The sequence below is a fragment of the Terrapene carolina genome, unplaced genomic scaffold, assembly GCF_002925995.2.
Source record: "Terrapene carolina triunguis isolate 2854851 unplaced genomic scaffold, T_m_triunguis-2.0 Scaffold132, whole genome shotgun sequence".
Taxonomy (NCBI): domain Eukaryota; kingdom Metazoa; phylum Chordata; order Testudines; family Emydidae; genus Terrapene; species Terrapene triunguis.
The window spans coordinates 12,220,914-12,242,772 of record NW_020664483.1 but is presented as its reverse complement, the minus strand read 5'-3'; the positions used below and the strand labels follow the sequence as shown (position 1 = coordinate 12,242,772).

The following is a 21,859-nucleotide window of genomic DNA, read 5'->3' as shown; positions in this document are numbered from 1 at the left end:
AAGGCGGGGAGAAGAGAGTGAGCGAGCAAATGGTCTCTGCCACCAAATAATATTGTGCTTTCTTGCAGATATGCCTAACCTTTCAGGATTTGCTTTTCAAACTCTTTATTGAAATTGCTCAGGTCTTTAACTGATCTCCCCTGGGGGCTGAAAAGCCTTAAGCTAATTAAGCACGGCTGAGACATGCTTGATGAGATGGGAAAAACATGAAGCTTTTGAAAGGGTGAAAAATCTCTGGCCATCTGCTAGTGGTGTTGCAAAGAGAACAATAAGGAAGAATAAAGGGGGCAGCTAGCCGGAGTGAAAAGGTACAGGATTCCTTTAATTACTGGGTCAATGAGACCATTACGGCTTGGAATGCCTGTGAAAGCCAGCAAACAAGCTTAGGAGGCTCAGCAAAAACAACAGCTCTTAGCAAAAAAACAATTTGAAAAAAAGTGAATTGGGTCAGCTTTCCCCAAGAAATGTCTGTTAATTAAAAACCATAGGTAATGTATGAGGAAGGGAAGGCCCCTTAATTGAAATTAGATTGTTGAACGGCCTCATCTCTCTCCCCTTTTATTTTGTGCTTCTCAAAGGCCCTGCAGATGGAGCTCTGTTTAAATGAATACCACACAGCCAGCCAGAGAGGAGCATCTGTTGTACTGTACTTGGCAGTACATGTAACACCAACAGACCCTGGTCATTTGTGGGTGGGATCGAACCTGGGTCCTCTGGAGCCAAAAGCCATGTGCCCCTTAGCTAAGGCTGTGGAGCAAACTCCTTAACCTCTCTCTAAGTGATCTCGGTGCCACTAGATGGGACAGAGCATCACTCCCAGGAGGTGTGTGGCTTACATACTTCCCCTAGCTGAGGAAGCATGTCCTGAGCTTCAGAGACTTCCCAGTTGAAATCTCAGATGAGCCCCACTTGTAACACGGACAGAGCACGGTCTTCGGTGGGAGGGATTGAACCTGGGACTTCAGTGCATGAGCCTCTACTGCATGAGCTAAAAGCCAACTGCTTCTTAGCTAAGGCTGTAAAGCAGATTCATTAATTGCTAAGTAATCTCTGCCACTAGAGGGAACAGAACACCACACTCAGGAAGTGTGTGGTTTACATACAGGTGAACAGCCTGCATTTAGGTTTTAAATGAATGCCCTGGTGTTTATTCAATACGGTAAACAGTTCATGTGCTACAGCCACTTCAGACCTGGTTAAGGCTCCTCTGAGTTTTCCAGTCTTTTACAATTCACTAGAGAAATGTGTAGTTTAGGGGGACATTTTCTTAACATGCAGTACTATAAGTCAAATCTGAACTATCTTAAGTGGCATTGTCCGCCATGAACTGTGAAAATCACAATTGTGATGTAAATGAAGAACACAACAATGTTCTCTCTTCTCACAAATTATCGGTGTGAGAGTTAGGTTGACTATGGCTGCATGCTAGGGATAAGCAAGGTGCTTCTGATGTAATAAGCAGTGACCGAACCCTTGCCAAAAACCAGAATGACAGTAACTCTTTTTTAGAAATGTGAATATGTGCAGATCATCTTTTCCCCATTATTTCTGTTTGATGTAGTTAAATCATATTCTGCTGTGATCCAGTCACATTTCACAAGCTAAAAGATTAGGCAAGGTCAGTGCTTGAATAGGAGACTCTTAAGTATTAATTAGGAGCTGCCAGAAGTGGTAATGACACTCCATTATTGGAAGGTGCTGTCTTTAGGATGAGATAAAAACAAGGTCCTGACTACTTGTGGTCATTAAAAATGCCATGGGAATTTTTGAAAAAAGCAACGGTGTTAACCCCAAGATTGTGATCAAATTTCAATTTGCATTCAATTCCTCCAAATTACCCTTGCAGTTCTGTTTGGGAGCGGCACTCTGCACTTCCTGTCTTAAACTGTTGCACATTCATGTAGCATTGTTGTTAAATAATTGTGGTGTTTGATGCCAGTGGGGGGCAGCATTTCAAAGGTCAATAATGTGATCCCTGTATAAATCAGTTTGTAAAACAATGTGGGATCCTTTAGACAGGTGTTGTGTATATCTATTTCTTATCACTATTTTCTCATGCTTATGCACTTCCAGCTGGCACCTGAAGCAGAAATACAGCTAGAAAGTCTGTTCTCTCAGAATTTTAGGACCAACCCAAAGCAGGCAATACTAGAAATAATGTTTAAAAGACGTTTCTTGGACTATGTCCAGCCCAATGCTGCAGATCCAAGAAGGTCAGATAGTTTTAACAAGCATGGAGAGGTATGACCTCAAGCATGGAGAGGGGTATGACCTTGGAAGACCAAGAGGCAGGATAAACAAAAACCACCGAGGGTACCAGTTTAGCACATCTGGACTCTAAGGGGAAGTTGTTCACTATACACACTTACCACTGTTTTAGAGTAGAACAGTGGTTCTCCAACTATGGGGCAGGCCTCCCAAGGGGGGCCTGGGAATATGTCAAGGGAGTCGCAAGCTATCTGCTTTTTTTATGTTTTCTGAAGAGCGGGGATAAAAGGGACAGCTGGAGCCCCAATGCACCGAGGCTGACAGCCAGACCCCCGCCACCTGGGCTTGGGTTCTCCTTCTCCCCTCCCCAATCCCTCATGGGGAGGCAGCCCTGGCTTAGGCTCTCTTTCCCCTCCCCCCCATTCCCTCACCAGGAGGCAGCGAAGCTCCAGCTGTCAGCCCTGGGGCGGCAGCAGCAGTAGTGCAGAAGTAAGGGTAGCAATGGGGTGCTAAATCTGTTGTGAAAAGCGATGACAAATATCACTTTTCACATTGCCACCTTACTTCTGTGCTGCTGCCTTCAGAGCTGGGCGCCCGGCCAGCAGCTGCCGCTGTCCATTCTGCCTTCAGAGCTGGGTGGCAGTATATGTGCTTGTGGGAGGAGGGAGGCATAAATGACTCCAGACACAAAGAAGGGGGGCCCGATTAAATAAGTCCGAGGACCGCTGGTGTAGAAGAATCCCTGAGCTCTCTGGTGGGATTTCTGCAGGCTGTACCTCACCCTATATAGGCCCCACAAGCCAGACAGTGGCCAGACAATGGGTTTAATTTGGGTTAATTCCCAGCAGGGTTTTTGAAGTTCTAGCTAGGGTGGACTCCCTTAGCTGATGAAGTCAGGTGCAGCTCAACACAGCTGTGCTTAAAACAATCGAAAGAGAAGAGGAAAGAATGTGCTGACCAGAATCCAGGCCAAGAAGCTCTGGAGATAGAAACTCTGTCCTGGTTATGCTCTCTTGTTTGGTTTTGGATTGGTGTTCACAGACTACCAAATTGCACCAAGAAAATGTGGGCAGAGACGTTGCTGGTTTGTGTTATTTTGATTGAATAAGAGGCCTGTAAATAAACTGGAAACCCAGAGGTTTTTGACGTAAGCTGGGCTTCCTGTGAACTCTTTCCAGCCACTCAGACCATGGCCCTGCCACACTGATCTGGGACCTCATACTTTTGTGATCCAGGTCAGGTGGTATTGAGGAAAGGCCTATTCTCCTTTCCCCTCAGAATCCAAAACATTTTAACTTGTTTAACTTATTTTTTTAATCCATTTGAGAAAGGTGCAAGTGTTCATTTTTTTACTCCAGTGAAAAAAACACTGGACATATAAACATGTCTTAAGAGCTGACCAGTAAAATAGATATTGAGTGTTTTTTGAGGGGCTCCGCTAAATGCCATAAAGATGTATTTGGTCTGTTCATGTCAGCTAGCAAGCCCTGTACCTTGAGCAGGAACATCATTTCTGTGACATATGATTATTAGAGAAACCATACATTTCACACCGATGATTGAACACAACAGGAAAATTTTCATACCCTCAAAAGAAAAGAACTGGCGCAAAGACATCAGTGCCCAGCATTTCAGGATAAAGACCCCACTCCATTGAAATAATAATTTAGGTGGTTTTGTGGTTTACCTTTGTGCACTAAGAAAGGCACTGGAAGTCAAAGCATTTAGGGCTGAAAATGATGGATGGCTTCTAAGCACATGAGAAGAATACTCAAAAGGTTGTGAAATGTTTGAACATTGAGTTCTGTTTAGAAAGTGTTAGCTATGGAACAATTACAGTGGTGAGCATCCTGCTCAGTATAAAGTAAGGGAGGAGAAAAAAACCACACAATGCAATTCATATTTGTCTAGTGCCTTTCATACAAAAAAGATTCACAGAACATTTGGCAGCTGATTGTAGTCTATCTAAAGAATGTGCAAACTATGCTGGTTGCAACACAATGTGCAGGCTCTGTAGCATCTGTGAGTATGGCAGGACAGGAAGAAAGGGGTGGGGAATGGCCAAGTTTCATCAGAAAGGCTCAGCAAGTTGGTTCTGATAGTTTTAATAGAGGGAAAGGTTTAAAAAGGTACTTGCAGAGAGAGATGTGGAACACTTCTGATGACTCCACTGACCCCCTGGGAGAGGGAGTGGATCCCACAGCTTCATGCAGTTGCAGCCTGTGTGTGTGTATAGGGAGAATGAGGTGTGTATGTGTGTGTGTAGAGGAAGAATGAGACTTCAAACCCTGGTCCCCTGCCCTTGCTGGCAGATTACTCCAATAACTGGAAACAGAGTTATCTTAGGTTTCTTCCCTAGGACTAGGGCACAAGCATACTGATGGTGACCTCACACTCATCTTGAGGTGAAATTTGATGAGAGTCAACCAAGGGCAGGGAAGCTGTTCCAGATGGTGAGGTCTGTATGACTGAATGCTCAACTGTATAAAGAAAAGGTGAGGGGACACAAAGTCAACTATTGGAAAAGTGTGAGTAACAGGCAGAAAAACAGAAAGAAGTGGGTTCAAAGAAAGGACACTACCATGGAAGAGCTGAGTGAGGACATGATATTTTCACTGCTTCCCTTGCTTGGGGTTTCTACTGGTTAGAGACCATTTTAGTTTCTATCGGGTTGCCACAGGAGCCCTGCTTCCAGAGACGGCAGCAGAAATGTGCTAAATCAGTGCATTGCCCAGCTTACTTGCCCTGGACACATCTCCTCAGCTAGAACTGCTCATTCTTTGGATGGTGCTGGCCCTGTCCCCATCGATCTCTGTGAAAGGGAGGTTGTGCCTGCTTTGTGACACCACAACTTGGGGCTGTGCAGAAGCAGGCATAAACTATGGGCGAATCTGTCCCTTGGTCTTTAAAGAGAGGAGCCTGGGACAGAAAGAATTGCAGAGGTGGGGGAGGGGACAGAATCACAGATAACCCTAGTGGGAGAGGAGAGAGCAGGGTCAAAAAAAGGAAGGGATGACTGAGAGGATATTTTTAGACAGCTCATCCCACAACTGCATTACTCTTACGGAACACTTTCTTGTTCTACACTTGAGACAAAAGAGACCTATCCAGTCTTCCCCCTCCACTGCTTGCTTTCCTCCATCTATTCCCCAGTCTCTGGGTTTTCTAAAGATGTACTTATGAAAGCATCCTACAGAATTTATTTAGTGAATATTCATTAGCTGTGTAGGGTCTTGCACCTTGTGTGGTCATGTACTTGTGCAAGGTACATGTAAAATGCTACCACCACTTGCATGGCATATAGAATTCTAATTTGGTAGTACTTTACTCTCACTTTGCACAGGTTTAAATGATTACACAAGATGTAAGACAGTGAAGAAGCAGTTATAGATTCCTGTTAACGCCAATTATAGAGACAATTGAGTTGGACCCAAACATGTAAATCCATTCCCTATCCTGGACTAATTCTATCAACGTGATTCACTAAAAATAACATGAACTGTCACTTGTTGAATGTTAAGACACACAAAAATATACACATGCTGGACCAAATTCTTCCCCGATGTGACTTCCTTGATATATCACAATGAAATTACACCAGGAATTAATGTGGCCTTTTGGATCTATTTTAATATGCACATGAAGTTCCTGTTATCATGAATAGGAGTTAAACTCACAATTCAGTGGAAAGAATAGACTCCTATGTAATGTAATAAGTTTGTTGTTTGTGTAAAAAAGTAGTGCCATATTTTTCAGGTGTTCAAGCTAATTTCCAGATGTGTTATTAACCATGTAGTCCCTATTTCTAGGGGGAATTTTTTTCCAAGATACATTTATAAATCTTTCCTGTATTATTTTCACTATGTACTTGCATGCCATTCGATATGTTTTGAAACAAGTATGTGTTTCAGTTGCATGAGCTACTGTTGATTCTCTGGAGATTTACGCTAAACTCAAAGACTGGTAATCTTCAACACAATGTGAAATATGGATTCCATGATCTACCCAATTATTTTATGTTAAAAGGGCATTATCACTGTCTTAAAGCTGTTTAAACCATGTATGCCACAAGTACAAAACATCTAACATCATAAAATAATATCATAAACATATGAAAAGTTAAAATGACTTCATATCATCTGCTTTTCAGTGGGTTTTCATAGAGTTTTATATGTTTATTGGCACTATTACTGTGGTAAATATCTTGAAAAATATCCAATTTCTCATTCAGTTTCTCAGAGGTTTTCTTTTCTTTGGAAGATTCCTGAACAGTTATTTTATTAGATTTAATGTTGAATGTGTTTCTATTCAGTACAAAAAAATTGTTAATTAAACAAAGCAAAAGCCACATTTCAAAAATTTTCAGAATAAACAATATCTTTTAAGTGGAGAAAAAAATGGCTAATTCATTTTTATAGCATTTCTGTTCTGCTTGCTGGCGATAAAATGAAGAAAACAAACAAACACTTTAAACCATAAACTTTAAACCGCCATCATTGTAAAAATATTTGCTTGTCTTCTTTCTTTTTTGTTCCTTACTATCAAAGCAGATGTCATAAAATGACTGTGGCAAACTGTTTAAGCTGCAAGATTCCCTAATGGTTTCTATTTTTATTAGAAAAGCACATTGAAAGATGGAATCCTCCCAGTGAAAGAAATGAAAAATAATTAAAATTTAAAACAGAGCTTGCACCACCTGTTCTTTACATATACTCATTCTAGCCTAAGGGTATCTGATATAGGGAGAATAATGAAAAGAAACAGAAATTCTTTCAGTTATTGAGAAGAATATCACATTATTTTCTCCTAGAGGGTTGTAACTGGTGTCCAAACCAGGCCATAGACAGAGTAATAACCAGACCATGCTGTTAATGTACAACATAGCTGATGATTCCTGTAGATTAGCTATGATTTTGGAATCTTGTAGTAGTCTGTTCCACTGTGATGACACAGTACTTCACTGTCATTGATTCATATATTGATACTACTATATTTTTTAGTGATACAGAGCAGCTACGGTCTTTGTAAAGCCTCACATACCACTATCTGTGTTTAGGTTCTTCAGCAACGCCATAGAATATGTAGCTGCTACAGAGTCCAGAATAGAGCCCTGTAAGCTGCAGAATTAACAGACTTTATAAAGCAACTCATGAATACATCACCTCAGCCATTCAAGGATTCTATACAAACCTACTAGAATGCCAAACCTATGGGAAACATTTCTCCTAATCTCATAAAAATAAAGTTACTGTACGGTCTTTGTCAGCAATGTCAATAATGGGGAAAATGAAACAACACTAAATTTTTACCCTAGCTGTGGTTCCTCCAAAAGAGATGAGAGATATTCACTGAAGGTAAAGATTGCACTGCCATTGACCATAGTGGACCTATTCATTGGATACTGAAATTCCACTTTGAAAGTTCTTTAATTGGCTCATATCACGAACACAAAATTCACTTTAAACTTTTTTTAAAAGTTGTCTAGAAAAATAACAGCACAGAAAATGATTCATGTTGTAAACTTGTAAGTAGTCTCAGGGGGTACACGCTGCATGGATTTCTACTGAGGCCTTTGTTTTCAACACACTCCCAGCTACTTCCAGCATTTCTGCTCTTCTGATAATCCACTTCTCCATATGGCTTAGAATCAGACCATTGCAAAATATGCAGTACAAGACTGAACCCTCAATTCACCTGTTTTTGACTTCACAGAATTTCTCCCCGCATGCAAAATGTTCAAAGCTGGGGATAATTTTTTGTGTGTGTTTTCCGGATAGTGGCAGAATTCTGTGCTGCATTTCAAATTTAGGGCTAGATTGTGTTTATACACCCAGTCCTCCTTAAGAGTCAGTGTGTAGCTGTGCTGCCCTGGGAACACTTTACCCTGAGCCACACTTCTTTAGCTGCTTCCTCCTTGCTCCTGGGGGTATTATCCACTTCTGCTTTGTATCAGTAGAAGATTGTCAGACCCACATCATCTTGGATTACAAAGGATTAAAAGCATATGAGGTCTTTAAACCCTCATGCATCAGGACATAACGGATAGGGCTTAGGAACAAACTTCTCCCATAGAAAGGCTACAGCATTTCATTTGAGGGCGTCTTGCACTTCATCTGAAGTAGCTGGCATGGGCCGCTGTCAAAGATTAGACAAACCAATGGTCTGATTCAGTACAGCAATCCCTTTGTTCCTAGTGTAACCCAGGGCTGCTTGATATGGCACTCTGTCGCCCTCTAGTGGCACCTAGCTAGAGATTGATGAGTCTGCTACAGCCTTAGCTAAGAGAGACGTGGCTTTTAGCTCATGCAGTAGACTCATATATTAAGCTTCAAAAGTCCCAGGTTTGATCCTGTCCGCCGACGACCGGGGTCTGTCAACGTTACACTAGGACAACTCAATAAACATGTGGAGTTTCTAATTTAAGATATTTTAGATACATGAAATTACAAAATAGATTAGATTTTTCCAAAAAACAAGGAACTTCTAGTTTTTAAAATCTCGCCTCTCCACACGTCTTGTCCATTTCAGCTCTTTGGAGAAGGTGTTGGAGGTGAGGAGAAATTGGGTTTATAAAAAAAAAAGCTAGTTACAACTACTGTGGCTCCATAATAAAGATGTCAGTCTTGTTTCAAATCTTTCTGAGATTTATTTTGTTTCTTTATCATTGCAAACAATGACATTGCAAAGAATTTATGACTTCTGTCAATATCTTCAAACGTATGTGAAAATCCTTGAAGCAAGTATATATTAGAAAAATTGAGACATTTTCCTCACCAGATTTCAAGGACATATAACTTTCTCAAAGTTTATACTGCAAAGGCACCTATTCATTTCTAAAGAATTTATGGGTGAAAGACCTGGAATTCAGCTGTTCAAATGAAGAATGGATCAAATGATGGACAAGCAGTTACTTGCCTACCCACTGGTAGATATATTGGCAGCTCTGGATCAAAATTATAGGTAGGACACTGTAATATGTCTTAGCCTCTACGTAGATTCATTACAGCACTTTAAAAAGTGCCCTTCAGTGGTGGGTTGTGTCTGACTATTCAGTGAAGTTCTACTTCTGCTCTTTTGCAGACCCCATACAGGAAAGTAAACATTTGTACTATATAGCGTAGGCAGTGAGCAGCTACCCGAATTGGATCCTTCATTTATAAGAGTTATTCCATTAAATTAGCAGCTGTGCGTTGTGCACACAAGAGTGTGGAAAGCACAGTTATTTTACTCTGAATTTACTTTCTCACTTTTCTGAGTGGGGCAGCATCCCAGGTGTCGCAGTAGCAGGATCTCTACTGAGGATATTCACCTCAAATTGAGGAGGTGATGTTGGGAAAATGGCACTGGTTTCCAGACTAGAAGAAAGAGACAGTAATCTCCGACAGAACTGCTCTGACAAAAGAGGAGATTACAAACATGTTTTTGAGCTATCCAAAACTCCAATAATTGTAGGGTAACATCATGGTGGCAATAAGAAAATAGACAATATTCAAATCAACATACAGAAAAGGGGCACAATAGTCAAGTAATGGATACTTCTGTTCACATAATACTGGGCTCTAAGGGTGACAGATGAGAGAAATCATCGATCCACTTTATATAAGGAGAGACTGAGTATGTACGTGGGGAGAGTAGGCTCAGAGTGGGGGACAGTTATATATACATCCAAGTAATGAGACTTTCATTTTCATTTGTTATAAATTATTAGCCTTGTAAAAAAACTGTGCTGATTCAAAATGCCACTAAAGCCTGCACGTCCATCCATTACAAAAGGATGGCAACATTTCCAAGCGTATATATAAGAATTGCCAAATTGAAGATTAAAAGCATTTGTATGGCATTTCCCATATGTCCTAGTTGGTCAGCGATCATAAAAAGATTTGAGATTGTTCCCTAATCTTATGAGAAATGCAGGTTTTCATTATTGTTTTGTAGACTAGAATTGAATGGATTCTAATACCTGAAAAAATTACTCTAGAATGTATCTTGCTTTGTCTCTCTTCCCCCCCCCTTGTTCCCAAGTAATATATTAACTTAAAGTATGAAAAAAGATACCTCTATAATATTAAACTTGATTTTTATCAGTGTTTCAGAAAAAAATATTTTTGTAGAACACACACCAAGTGTTTTTCATTGTAAAATACATTGAGAGAAACCAAGCTTGCACTACAAAATATAAATGCGCCAGGTTTAACATGCAAAATATTCAACCTCAACCAATAAAATCTATCTTAATATATGGGATGGAAATGAAAGATCTCATTTTTACATAGTATCAGAAATGTACCCAAAGAAAAAATGTGTGTGTTTGGATGCATCACCGCATAAGCCTAGGTTCACCCCTATGGGCACAAGGAAGTGCAAGCTGCTGGCTCATCCCAGGGAAAGGCAAATGGCATTTCAACCTGCCCGCCCCTTAGCATTCTGGCACAGGATGGCAACATTAGTTTCTGCCAAGGGTTCCATAACAGACTTGTCAGCAGAGATTGCTGAAGGCATGCACTGATTCAATGCTGCTTCACCCAGCCGTCCTGGACATGCCCTCTCTCTGGCCTTGTCTACTCTACGGGGGTAAGTCGACCTAAGTTATGCATCTGGAGTTGATGTAGCTTAGGTCGACTTATTGCGGTGTCTACACTGCGCTGGATTGATGGGAGACGCTCTCCCGTCGACTTACCTTATGCTTCTCGTTCTGGTGGAGTGCTGGAGTCGACGGGAGAGCAATCTGCAGTCGATTTAGTGGGTCTTCACTAGACCCGCTAAATCGACCTCGATCGTTGCAGCATCGATACACGGTAAGTGTAGACATGTCCTCTCACTAGTGGCCATCATGTTTCAGGTTGTGGTGGCTATCAGTGGAGGAGAGGTTGAATATGCAGAAACACTTCATCCAGGGTTTGCATTGGCAAGGGGAATCTGACCCATATTATCCATCTAGCGGGTCCCATACCTCCACTGATGAATGTGGAATGGTCACAGACAACTCCCATTAATCCAATCACTCCTCTTAGGGTGACACGGTACATATCATCCCTCTGAGTTGAGCCTAATATCTCAGCCTAGTCCTAAAACAGAACTGACGTTGAGCAGACAAGGATGGCATTCTGCACTTCTTTAAATTGGAATACACATGTAGTTTTACCACAGATCAAAAGCACAATTTTTATATCAAACCAAAGTAGTATGACTGGATTTTATTTCATTGGAATAACACTCCAGTATTATCTTCTTTTTCAGTGTTGCTTGTCTAAAATATGTGATTTTGTTCTACTTCCAATGTACTGCAGGTGCTGCTGGAAAACATTGAACTGAATTAGTTTATGAGGCAGCTCTTTGCTTAGATGAGACACTGTTATACATAAAATCTCTTATTTATGCCAGGTGAACTCTTGCCATTAGATGTCTCTCTGGGACATACTCATTGTACTATTTTATCTGCATCAACTGCTGTTCAATTCCCCACCCCGCTTTCCTTTCAAGATCCATCTTACAAGCTGACTAACTTTGAAACCTAATGTTGCAGCATCTGTGCACATCAAACCTGAAAGCAGCTTACAACATGTGTTGTGAAGATTATCTACACATTTTTATACCCATTAGAATGAAATAAAACAAGGGGAAAGCCTTATTTTCCTTCCCTTGTCTGGATTTTTAAAAAGCATTGATTTATTTCCCCAGCCTGAGGTATTTTAAAGGAGGGTGCATTTCAAAACAAACTATAAGAAACATGTATAGGTTTATCCAAATGCAGTTTATCCCATGTGTAGAATCAACACAGTACTTCCTCCTGTCATGGGCCCAATCCAAAACCCACTGAAGTCAATGGGTGTCTTTCCATGAACGTCAATGAACTTTGGATATGTAAGTATCATTAATACACCTAAACCACAATGCTCTGAAATGTTCAGAAAGACTCTTTAACTTAGTTGATCCCAGAACCTTTTAAATAAGGGACAGGAAAAGTGCCAAGAACACCTCTTTTCTGACATTACCTTCCTTAATGCTGCATATTTTAATACCAGGTAGAACAGATGGTGAAATCTAATCTATCCACTGAGAGCTAAATGACAGTCACTCACTGTAGGGGACAGTAAAGTATTAAAGAGAAGGAAATGTACAAATATGAAAGTACACTTTGTGCAAAAGTTGCTTTTGATGAGGCGTAAAATAAAATGTAAATAATTTCTATTAGGAAGAAACTAACATAATAGCTCTGGTATTTGCAATTAGAATGAGTCCATATTATAAAACCTGGATTTGCAGTTGAAGGAGAGGAGTACCACTTATCTGGATTTGAAGTAAGTATTATATTGATTACATTATCACTGTCAGTAATAAAACACAACACAGATACCATTAACATTACTTGTAATAAAGAGGTGTGTGATTAGTATCAACTTGGATTTGCATTAAAAAAAGAGAGAGAGAGAAGATGCTGTTAAGCTGAATATAAGCAAAGAGGAGTGTAACCTGGGTTTGCAATGAAGAAAAGTGTCAATACTACTAACGTGGGTTTGCAACTAAGTCAGTATCAATGTGCTTGGCAAAAGGAGTTAATCATTAGGAAGATCTAGTTAGTATTGATCTGGATTTCCAGCAAAGATCATGTCTGGGTTTTAATATGAAGCTGTAATTGATCTATATGTTCTACCAAGGAAGGTCATATAATTGCATTTGCTTTACAATTAGAGAATTATTTACATAATGCATTGCTTTTTTATGTGAGCATGACTTTTATAAATGATTGGCTGAATGTAGGGGTCCCACAAGAATTCCTAAAACTCTAAAAATTGAACTTCTGTGTTTCTTAACAAGAGAATAAATAGTGATTTAAATACTGTACTCTCGGACAAGATTACTGCTTCAGCAGGACTCTATGTGTGTGTGTTCCAAATATTGGTTTCTTTACTAGAATTACTAGCTTCAGTTCATTACTTGTTAAATCTCTATTTATGACTTCATAAATCATTTAAATATCCAGTTATTGCAACTACACTCAGTATTGTACTTCCAATGAAATTTAAGAGAAAGGACACTTAAATGTAGATAAATTGCTTCTTTAATCAGCAGTTTTCGAAGGTAAATGTAAAAAACCCACAATAAACAGCTTGTGTGTTTATTTCAAAGCCATTTTGAAACTTGAGTATATCACTTTCCTGCCCCTTATGTTTTCTTGTGTGGCTTGCAACCAAATACATAACAACATTTTAACGCCACCTGGAAAAAAAGACTTAAAATATCATCTTCATTTGCTATTTCTGTGTTTCTTTCATTTAAGAAAACTGTTGTAGTAGTTAATTTTGCTGTAGTAAAACAAAAAATAGCTGTGCTTACCAACACAAACACAGCTTTCAAGAGAACTTGGATTCCATGCAGCAGCCCCTTGAACTCTCTGCCTACCTCTAATGTATAGAAAGTCTTACCTCTCTCTTCTTCTTTGCTTTCTTCTTTATTTTCATCTACTATAGGAGTCATTGGTTTCTCAACCTTGATTGCATCCTCTTTATTTGCCAGGGGCTCTGAATAGGATGTGATGGGAAACAGAAGTTAGACAGTTTGTTGTTCAGAACTCATGGTGAATAAAATGATTAATATATGCTACAGTGGTCATGACTGAAAAGATCAGCATAGACCCAGATTGTAGAATCCTTCTCACACTGCTGAGTATTCATGTAAGCAGTGCCAGTGAGGCTGAGGGACTATTCCTGTGAACATGGGTTCGATCCTGCAAGGGGCACTCTGGCCTCACTCCAGTAAAGCACATGCTTCACTTTAAGCTTAACTAGTCCCACTGAAATCACATGCTTATAGGTAGGCATGTGCTTAAATATTTTGCTGGACTAGTACCAGAGCGTTCATCACCTGGCATGATAGGGACCTAAGTGCTCACTGTCATGGGTAGGGGTTGCACAATCTAGCCCTTAACTTTTTACTTTTACAATGGATGCCATTAAAAAGTCAGCATCTACCACCAAGGGCTACTGGAGAGGCCACTGTTATTTCCTATTGTGAGCCAAATTTGGATCTGGCATAAGGAAGGGCAATTCAATGAATGTGGCATTCTAAGTATAGAGAAATAACTGTGTTACCTCAAATGCCATAGCATAGCTTCTGTTGATAATTAGCCACGAGTCACTGTTATCTTACTCATTGTTTATACAGCATTTTTCATACCTTCTGTTTCCATGCAGGAGCTCTGGGAATCTGTCTGAGTTTTCATTTCATCAATTGTGGAAACATCCTGTGGTCCTGTTAACATCAAAGATTGGAAATAACATCAATGGGATACTACTGTGAATACAGAAGATAGAACACTAAAACTGGGTACAAAACCAATATACAGCATATTTCTCTGAAGCCAGCTTGCTTGCTTGCTTTCTAATTAGCAATTATAACATTGGGATCACTTTATAAAAGTTAAAAACAAATAGCTTTAAAATATATTAAAGTCCTCCCCAGTATTAGTATTTAGTGTGAAGTAGCAGTCAAAATAGACCACACTTAATGGAAACTCTGGACTATTGTGTTCTATTTTTTGTGAGCATACTGATTTTGATAGTTCAGCCATGATGAATTAATTGTCTATCATTGGGAGCTCTGAAGCATTCTCTGACAAAGATTTTTGGCTGTCACCAGAGTATGGACTAGCAGCTGTTCCAAACCACCTGTACTTGACACTCAAGTTATGTAAAGCAATGAAACCAATATAGCAGGCTTCTGGTAACAAAAACATAATGCTCTGAGGTGACCCAGAATCAACATGGCTAAAATAAGTTATTTGGAGGCCTGTTCCTTTTCCAGTAACACTAGAGACTACAGTATCAAGACTGATTGGCATATAACATCTACTAGTTATATAGTAGACATTTTTCTGAGGCAACAAAGGTCACAGGTGAAAAAGTTGAATGCTATAATTAAAACAACTTAAGTTCCCAATTGATTCACTATTTGCATCTTAAAGAATTTCAACAGGTAACTTTACCTTCATCTTGATCTTCTTCACACATTGCATGATGTGCTGGGTCATTCTCTTGTGTGGCTTTGGAATCTTTTGAGGAATCTGATAAAACCAACAAACAAAATAACCTTGTAGTTGTTTTCTGGTGGCAAAATCTGAAAACTACTTAGGACACCTGAATCCAGCACTTAAAAATACTGGATTCATATTTGGTATTAAATTACTCTGATGGAATTTCTTTTTGTTTAAACATAATATTAAATATAATTAAAAAAACATAGCACAGATGTAAATTGCTCAAATTAATTTCAGAAACTGTACAGTTATTAAGTGTTACGTGGTCTGCATTACTGACTTCTAATAAGGAGCTAAGTGTAAAGAAAATATAAGAAAATCAGCGTGGAATCAAAAAATTAATTTCTAAAGAGCTAAATAATACAAAGATATGGCCAATAACAGGAAAAATAACCCATCTACTTGATTAACTATGTTATCCATTTCTTTGGAATAGCAGTAGTGTAACACGACAGACCCAGGTCGTCAGCGGGCGAGATTGAACTGGGGACCTCTGGAGCTTAGTACGAGAGCCTCTACTGCATGAGCTAAAAGCGATATGGCTATTAGCTAAGGCTGAAGAGCAGACTCATTAATCTCTCTCTCTAAGTGGTCTCGGTGCCACTAGATGGGCCAGAACACCATGCCCAGGAGGTGTATGGGTTACAGCAGCACTTTTCATGTGTGGATCCCAAAGCACTTTAAAAACATTAACCCCTGTCATATCTTAGGTGAAATCGTAGCCCTATTAAAGTCAATGGCAAAAGTCCTGTTGACATCCGTGGTCCCAGACTTCAGTCCTGATGATGATGATGTTAGTACACTTGCTTAGTACATGAGGAAACTGAGACCCAGACTAGCTAAGTGAATTGTCCAAGATCGTACACTGAGCCAGTGTCATAAGAACGAATAGACCAAGAGTCTGAACTCCCATTCTTCTGCACTAGCTGCAGATCTAATGAACATACAAATAGAGCATAATGTTGTAAGATATGAAGGAAAATGTTTGGCAATACAGCCCACACCGTTACTGTGTCATTTATAGTGGTGAAAATAACATTATAGAACTATATGGTGGTATATTGTTCAACTGGGCCCATAAAGTCTATGTTTTTATTTCCACCCATCACCGAGACATTTGGGGATCATTATCTGCACAGCTTTGCATTTGACCCTTGTTAGCACAGGCCACAGAGTCAAAAGTAAATGGAAAATTTCCAAATGTTAGGGGTAAATGCGCCTCTTGAGATAATAATAATGCCAGTGATCACTATAATAAGAGAGGATGTGTGCATATGTATCAAGAGGAGAACATACCCCAAAGTTGTGCCAGGTGGTAAAACTGGCCCATGCTGACAGATACCTATAAGGAAACTTAACAAATAGAGTTATGAGAAAAGTTGCTTATATATTAGAGCGCCACTTCCACACATTTCCTTCTTCTAAAATAGCACAGAGTGCCACCATAGAACGCTGTTCCTTAAACCTGCCGAGAACAATCTTTGATGGATAAGTGAGAAACCCGGGTAGTTAACATCTGATCTAAATTTAATAATCTGCAGAGCAGGTATGCACTGAAAGTGTGTGGCTTTAATTAACTGCAAATAATTCCCCAAGGCAAATATTTAATTACCTGCACAGCTTCTCATTTCATTCATAGAATGACAGTAAGTTTGGAAGTAGAATGGAACATGTATAGATTTTTCAAATTATCTCACTCGTGTAAAAGCTGCCCCAACTAGTCCTTGTTGAACTTTTGTGTTTGTTTTAGTTTGGACTTAAACTGCTACATATTGATATCAGCTGGACTGCAGTTTGTGGTCTCCTTTCATATTAGGACTGCACATTTTGCTATGATTTAAAAGGGATTACTCAGTTCAACCTGAATCAAGAGCTGCAATAAATTAGAATGTCATCAAATGGTAAATTTAATCAAAATATGAGCACTTCACAATTAAAGCATCTCTCCAGTAATTGGGGGTGACAATACAAATCTACGTAGAAATTGTCAAAGTTTACACCAAAGTGTAATCACACTGTGTTAAATACTGGCCCCACTAAAGTAAATGACAAAAACATCAAGGGCACCAGGCTTTCATCCACTGTCACTGTGTTTGTTTGTGATCAGGACATGTAGAGTTATCGTCTAAGTTGCCATATTCTTTTTGGCTGTGCTTTAATTCAGTGTTCATAAGATGTGTTGTACTGACAGTGCTAGAAAAGGAAGCCCTTGTCTTATATAGGTGCCTATTACCTCCCACCCCCTGTCCTGATTTTTCACACCTACTGCTTACCTACAGAACAGACATGGCCCAGGCACAGAAAGTGGCAGTGCAAGCTTCCCCACCACTATACCAAACTACCACACAAAGCTGCCTCTACCCTTACTACAAGGTACCGCATCTTGGGCCTGGTCCACACTAACCCCCCACTTCGGACTAAGGTACGCAAATTCAGCTACGTTAATAACGTAGCTGAATTCGAAGTACCTTAGTCCGAACTTACCGCGGGTCCAGACGCGGCAGGCAGGCTCCCCCGTCGATGCCGCGTACTCCTCTCGCTGAGCTGGAGTACCGGCGTCGACGGCAAGCACTTCCGGGATCGATTTATCGCGTCTAGACAAGACGCGATAAATCGATCCCAGAAGATCGATTGCTTACATCCGGACCAGGAAGTAAGTATAGACATACCCTAGGTGTGAGAAAATAGCCTTGCTGACCTACTCAGTCGTACAACTGTGCTGAGAACACCAACAAGAGTGCCAGTTAATGCCAGCTGTCATGATGGGGACACCTAGTAGGAGACCACCACATTTATTTCATATCGGCCTTCAAACAGTCCAAAAAGGGTATTGGATTAAAACTAGCGACAGAGGTGAAGGACACTATATGCCATTTACAATGCTCTGAGCAATCCAATCCCATACCTAGTGCATTCTTCTTCATACTGCTACACCTGTGACTTCAATCTTGGTTTGACTGGCCCATCTTGCTCCAAGTATGAGGAATGATTCCAATTTCATGTAAAATCAATTCAAGGTATCCAAAGCAACAATTACAAACACTGGTCAATAACAACAAATGGAGTTTTGGAGCCAAATTCAGACCTAATGTAAGTGGGTGCTGCTCTGTTGTTTTCAATGGAGTATCAAACAGTTTACATCAGACCAATATTTGGCCTACTGTCTAGGGGTGAAAATATAGCAGCAAACTAATACCACTAGACTGTCAGTCATGCTGAACTTTAGTTTAGGTACCACAGCTAGAGACCCTTATGTTATTTGGCACCGTTTTCAGATTTTAATATAACATAATTGGTTGTGCATGACTGACTGATATGAGATTGCTATTATGATATCTTTTAATTTTTTTCATTAAACAGTTTTTCATTTCTGAGTTGTAAAAAGCAATATAATAATATAGGATTCTAAATTATTCTAGATAATCTGCAGTGAGGATTTTGTATTACCTTTTTTTTGCAAAGAAAGTAACATGGACAAGAGTTATTGCCTAATTGTGAGAGTCAGTCGATGTTATTTCAGCAGCAGAGATCAGGCATTATATTGGTATGCAGATTTTGACTTTCAAAATCTTTAAGGTCAAGACCATATCAAAGATTTTTTTTCCCCGAATGCAAATATTACATCAAATATTCAAGTTAAAGGGGACAAAGATAGATTTACTTTTAGGATTAACACAAATAAAATACAGGAAAGAAGTAAACCCAGATTTATAAAGGAAATCCAGTTTATTGAAAATGCATGACAAGAATAAAAATAGAAGATGTAAAGCACAGTCATGAAAAACTGTTCCTAAAATGGATATGACGACAGATCTTCAGCTTCATTTCAATGGGGCAAAGCAGCCAGAAACTCTGAGTAAGGGAATCCCTAGGCTGCATTCAGATACTGTAGTGATTCTACACTGCTGCCTCCTCACAGCTTCAGTGCGGAACACTGTGCTCTGGTGATCCCTGGATATTAAACAAACCCTTTATGGCCTTGTGCAGCTGGGCATAAATTAGAGCAACCCTGAAGTTGCTCTAAATTATGCCAGGGGAACTGGGACTACCCTGGCTAGCTGCATGATTGTGGAGCCATGAAGGTGGCATAAAGGCATTGTTGTTCCCCCAGCTACTTAGCTGCACTGAGCATATTTCAGCTGCCAGCTCATGATATCCATCTAAACTGTAGTGCGCTTGATTCTAATTACACACATTGGCCATCATTTACCCACCGTTACCACATAGTGGTGTCTGAGACACTACAGTTTTGTTCCTTAACACAGAACTGAAAATAACTGTACTATTTTAATTGTGGGAGAGGGCTGACTTTCTAATGATGACCTCTGTTGGTGGCCACACACATAGCAAATACAAGTGGACAAATGACAGGCCCCTTTCATTTACCTGAATACAAAGCTCATGGATAGTGATGACATATACTGTGAGAATGATACCTGGGGGGATCACAGTGTCCCACTTCACAGCTTTCGAGATGATTATTTTATACAATATATGGAGCTCTCCTTACACCACAACCCTCTTTCTTGACACTGTTCTTCCCTCTACACTTCCTTCTTGCTGGTATTCGTCTCCTAACCTTCTTTAACCCTTGTACTAAGGCTGCCCGGCAAATAACTGCAAACAATTCAGTGTTGCAGAACAATGCTGAAGCAGACTGTCATGCTGTACCTTGATGATGTCCTGACAGACCACAACACCCTAAACATTGGAAGAGGAGGAAATGATTATCTAATGGAGTGATTAAAAGATTCATTTCTCTTTTCCCATTTGTGGTTCAGTTGGGATTTTTTTTATATTACTAAATGCAAGAAAATAGAGACTGTCCTGCAAGCTGCATGCCCTTGCCTGGCTCTATTATAGCCCTTCAGCACACTTTTCTCCTGTTCTAAGGGATTCTGAGCACCCCGGCGATGCACTTATGTACCTGCTTCATTTTAATCACAGGAGCACTCACATTGAAGTCTATGGCACTACTCGCACTGCTAAAGTTAAGCAGGTGCTTAAGTGCTTTGTTGGATCAAAGCCAGAGCACTTAGCACCTTGTAGGATGGAGCCCCTTGTCCTCTTTACCCTTCTTTTACTCTGAGGTTAGGTCTACACTACGGGGGGAGTCGACCTAAGATACGCAACTTCAGCTACGTGAATAGCGTAGCTGAAGTTGCGTATTTTAGGTCGACTTACCTGGCTGTGAGGACGGCGGCGAGTCGACCGCTGCCGCACCGCCGTCGACTCCACTTCCGCCTCTTGCTGCGGTGGATTTCCGGAGTCGACGGCAGAGCCATCAGGGATCGATTTTATCGCGTCTTCACTAGACGCGATAAGTCGATCCCCAATAGATCGATTGCTACCCGCCGATCCGGCGGGTAGTGAAGACGTGCCCTGAGTCTTTCTGTTTGCTCTTCCTGCTTTGTTTTATGTTACTGCATGACCTTTCTCCTTAGATACATAGGCCTGTATATATACACACCACCCTGGGAGTGTAAAGGAGCCTTAATAGGGCATGCAAATGTCATTTATGCCCACTTTCTCTGACGTCCATTTAAATGGCCAGAGATGTGAGAAGGAACCTTACTGTAAATGAGAATCAGGCCCTCAGTCTCCATTTTAAAATCAAACCACTAGCAGCAATTTCCAATAGTGATTAACTCAGGATCTGCAACTACTACATTTAATGTTTTTAAAAAACAGAAAGCAAAACCAGGGTCACTTATAGGGCTCTGTTATGTTTTTGTTTTTAAAAGTTTTTTTTTTTTATAAGAGCAAGAGTGGCTTTGTGGTATTTCGAACAGCAGCAACGTGATTCTCTCTGTCTTTGAATATAGCCAGTCCTCTTCCCACTTGTGCTAATGAGACTAGTTTTGATTTAATCTTTTATTACATTAGTGGGTACACCTAATAGCTGATCCCTCACAACAGGGATTGCAAGGTTCAGACGTATAGCTCATGGATGTGAACTTTTAGAACACTGCCTATTTGTGCGATACAGCCCCAGGGGAGGTATTTGTTTTGCAATAAACTATCACCAGTATTCTTACTGTAAATAGGTATACATTACAAAAAAGGTATACATACATGCACTGTACGTAAGAGCATCCTTTTTCCTGTCTTTCATACCATCTCAGACTATACAAGGCAACCTTGCTCAAACATAACATTTGCAAACATTCAGGAAGAGGGGGAATGGTAAGATCTGAATGTTAAGTGGTTTTAATGATCTTTTAAGATTCATTTCCCCAGCTATTCATTGCACGGCTTATTTACTTGTCATTTCTAATGTGCAACACATCTGGTTCTGGCATACACTCCGGATAAATCACCATGTGTTTGAAGACCAAAGAGGGGAAAAGCAGGCCACTATGAATGAAAAGGGTTCACTGCATTTTATTTTTAAGTGTGATCCTGCGAAAAATGACTGGAATATTTCTAGAGTGAAAGAAATCAAGCAGGCATCCAAAATTACAGGTAATGGTGTGCATGGAAGCTGGCACATGATTAGGGTATTCTTGTGCCTCATAAATTGAGAAAAATATGTTAAAACGGAATACTATAAAATGGTGATTTATGAGAATTTAGGGAGATATTCTTGAGCTTTGACTTTAAAATGTTATTTTTATA

The 21,859-nt window shown here is 40.0% G+C and overlaps 1 protein-coding gene across 1 annotated transcript in view; it reads right to left on the bottom strand.

The window, feature by feature from the left end:
• MACROD2 (mono-ADP ribosylhydrolase 2) overlaps positions 1 to 21,859 on the bottom strand; it is a 1,327,587-nt gene that overhangs the window by 39,947 nt on the left and 1,265,781 nt on the right. The window contains exons 14-16 of the mRNA XM_026653173.1: positions 15,191 to 15,268; positions 14,383 to 14,457; positions 13,632 to 13,727 (exon numbers count right to left, since the gene is read on the bottom strand). Coding sequence (XP_026508958.1) covers positions 13,632 to 13,727; positions 14,383 to 14,457; positions 15,191 to 15,268 — 249 coding nt within the window. The remainder of the gene's footprint in view (positions 1 to 13,631; positions 13,728 to 14,382; positions 14,458 to 15,190; positions 15,269 to 21,859) is intronic.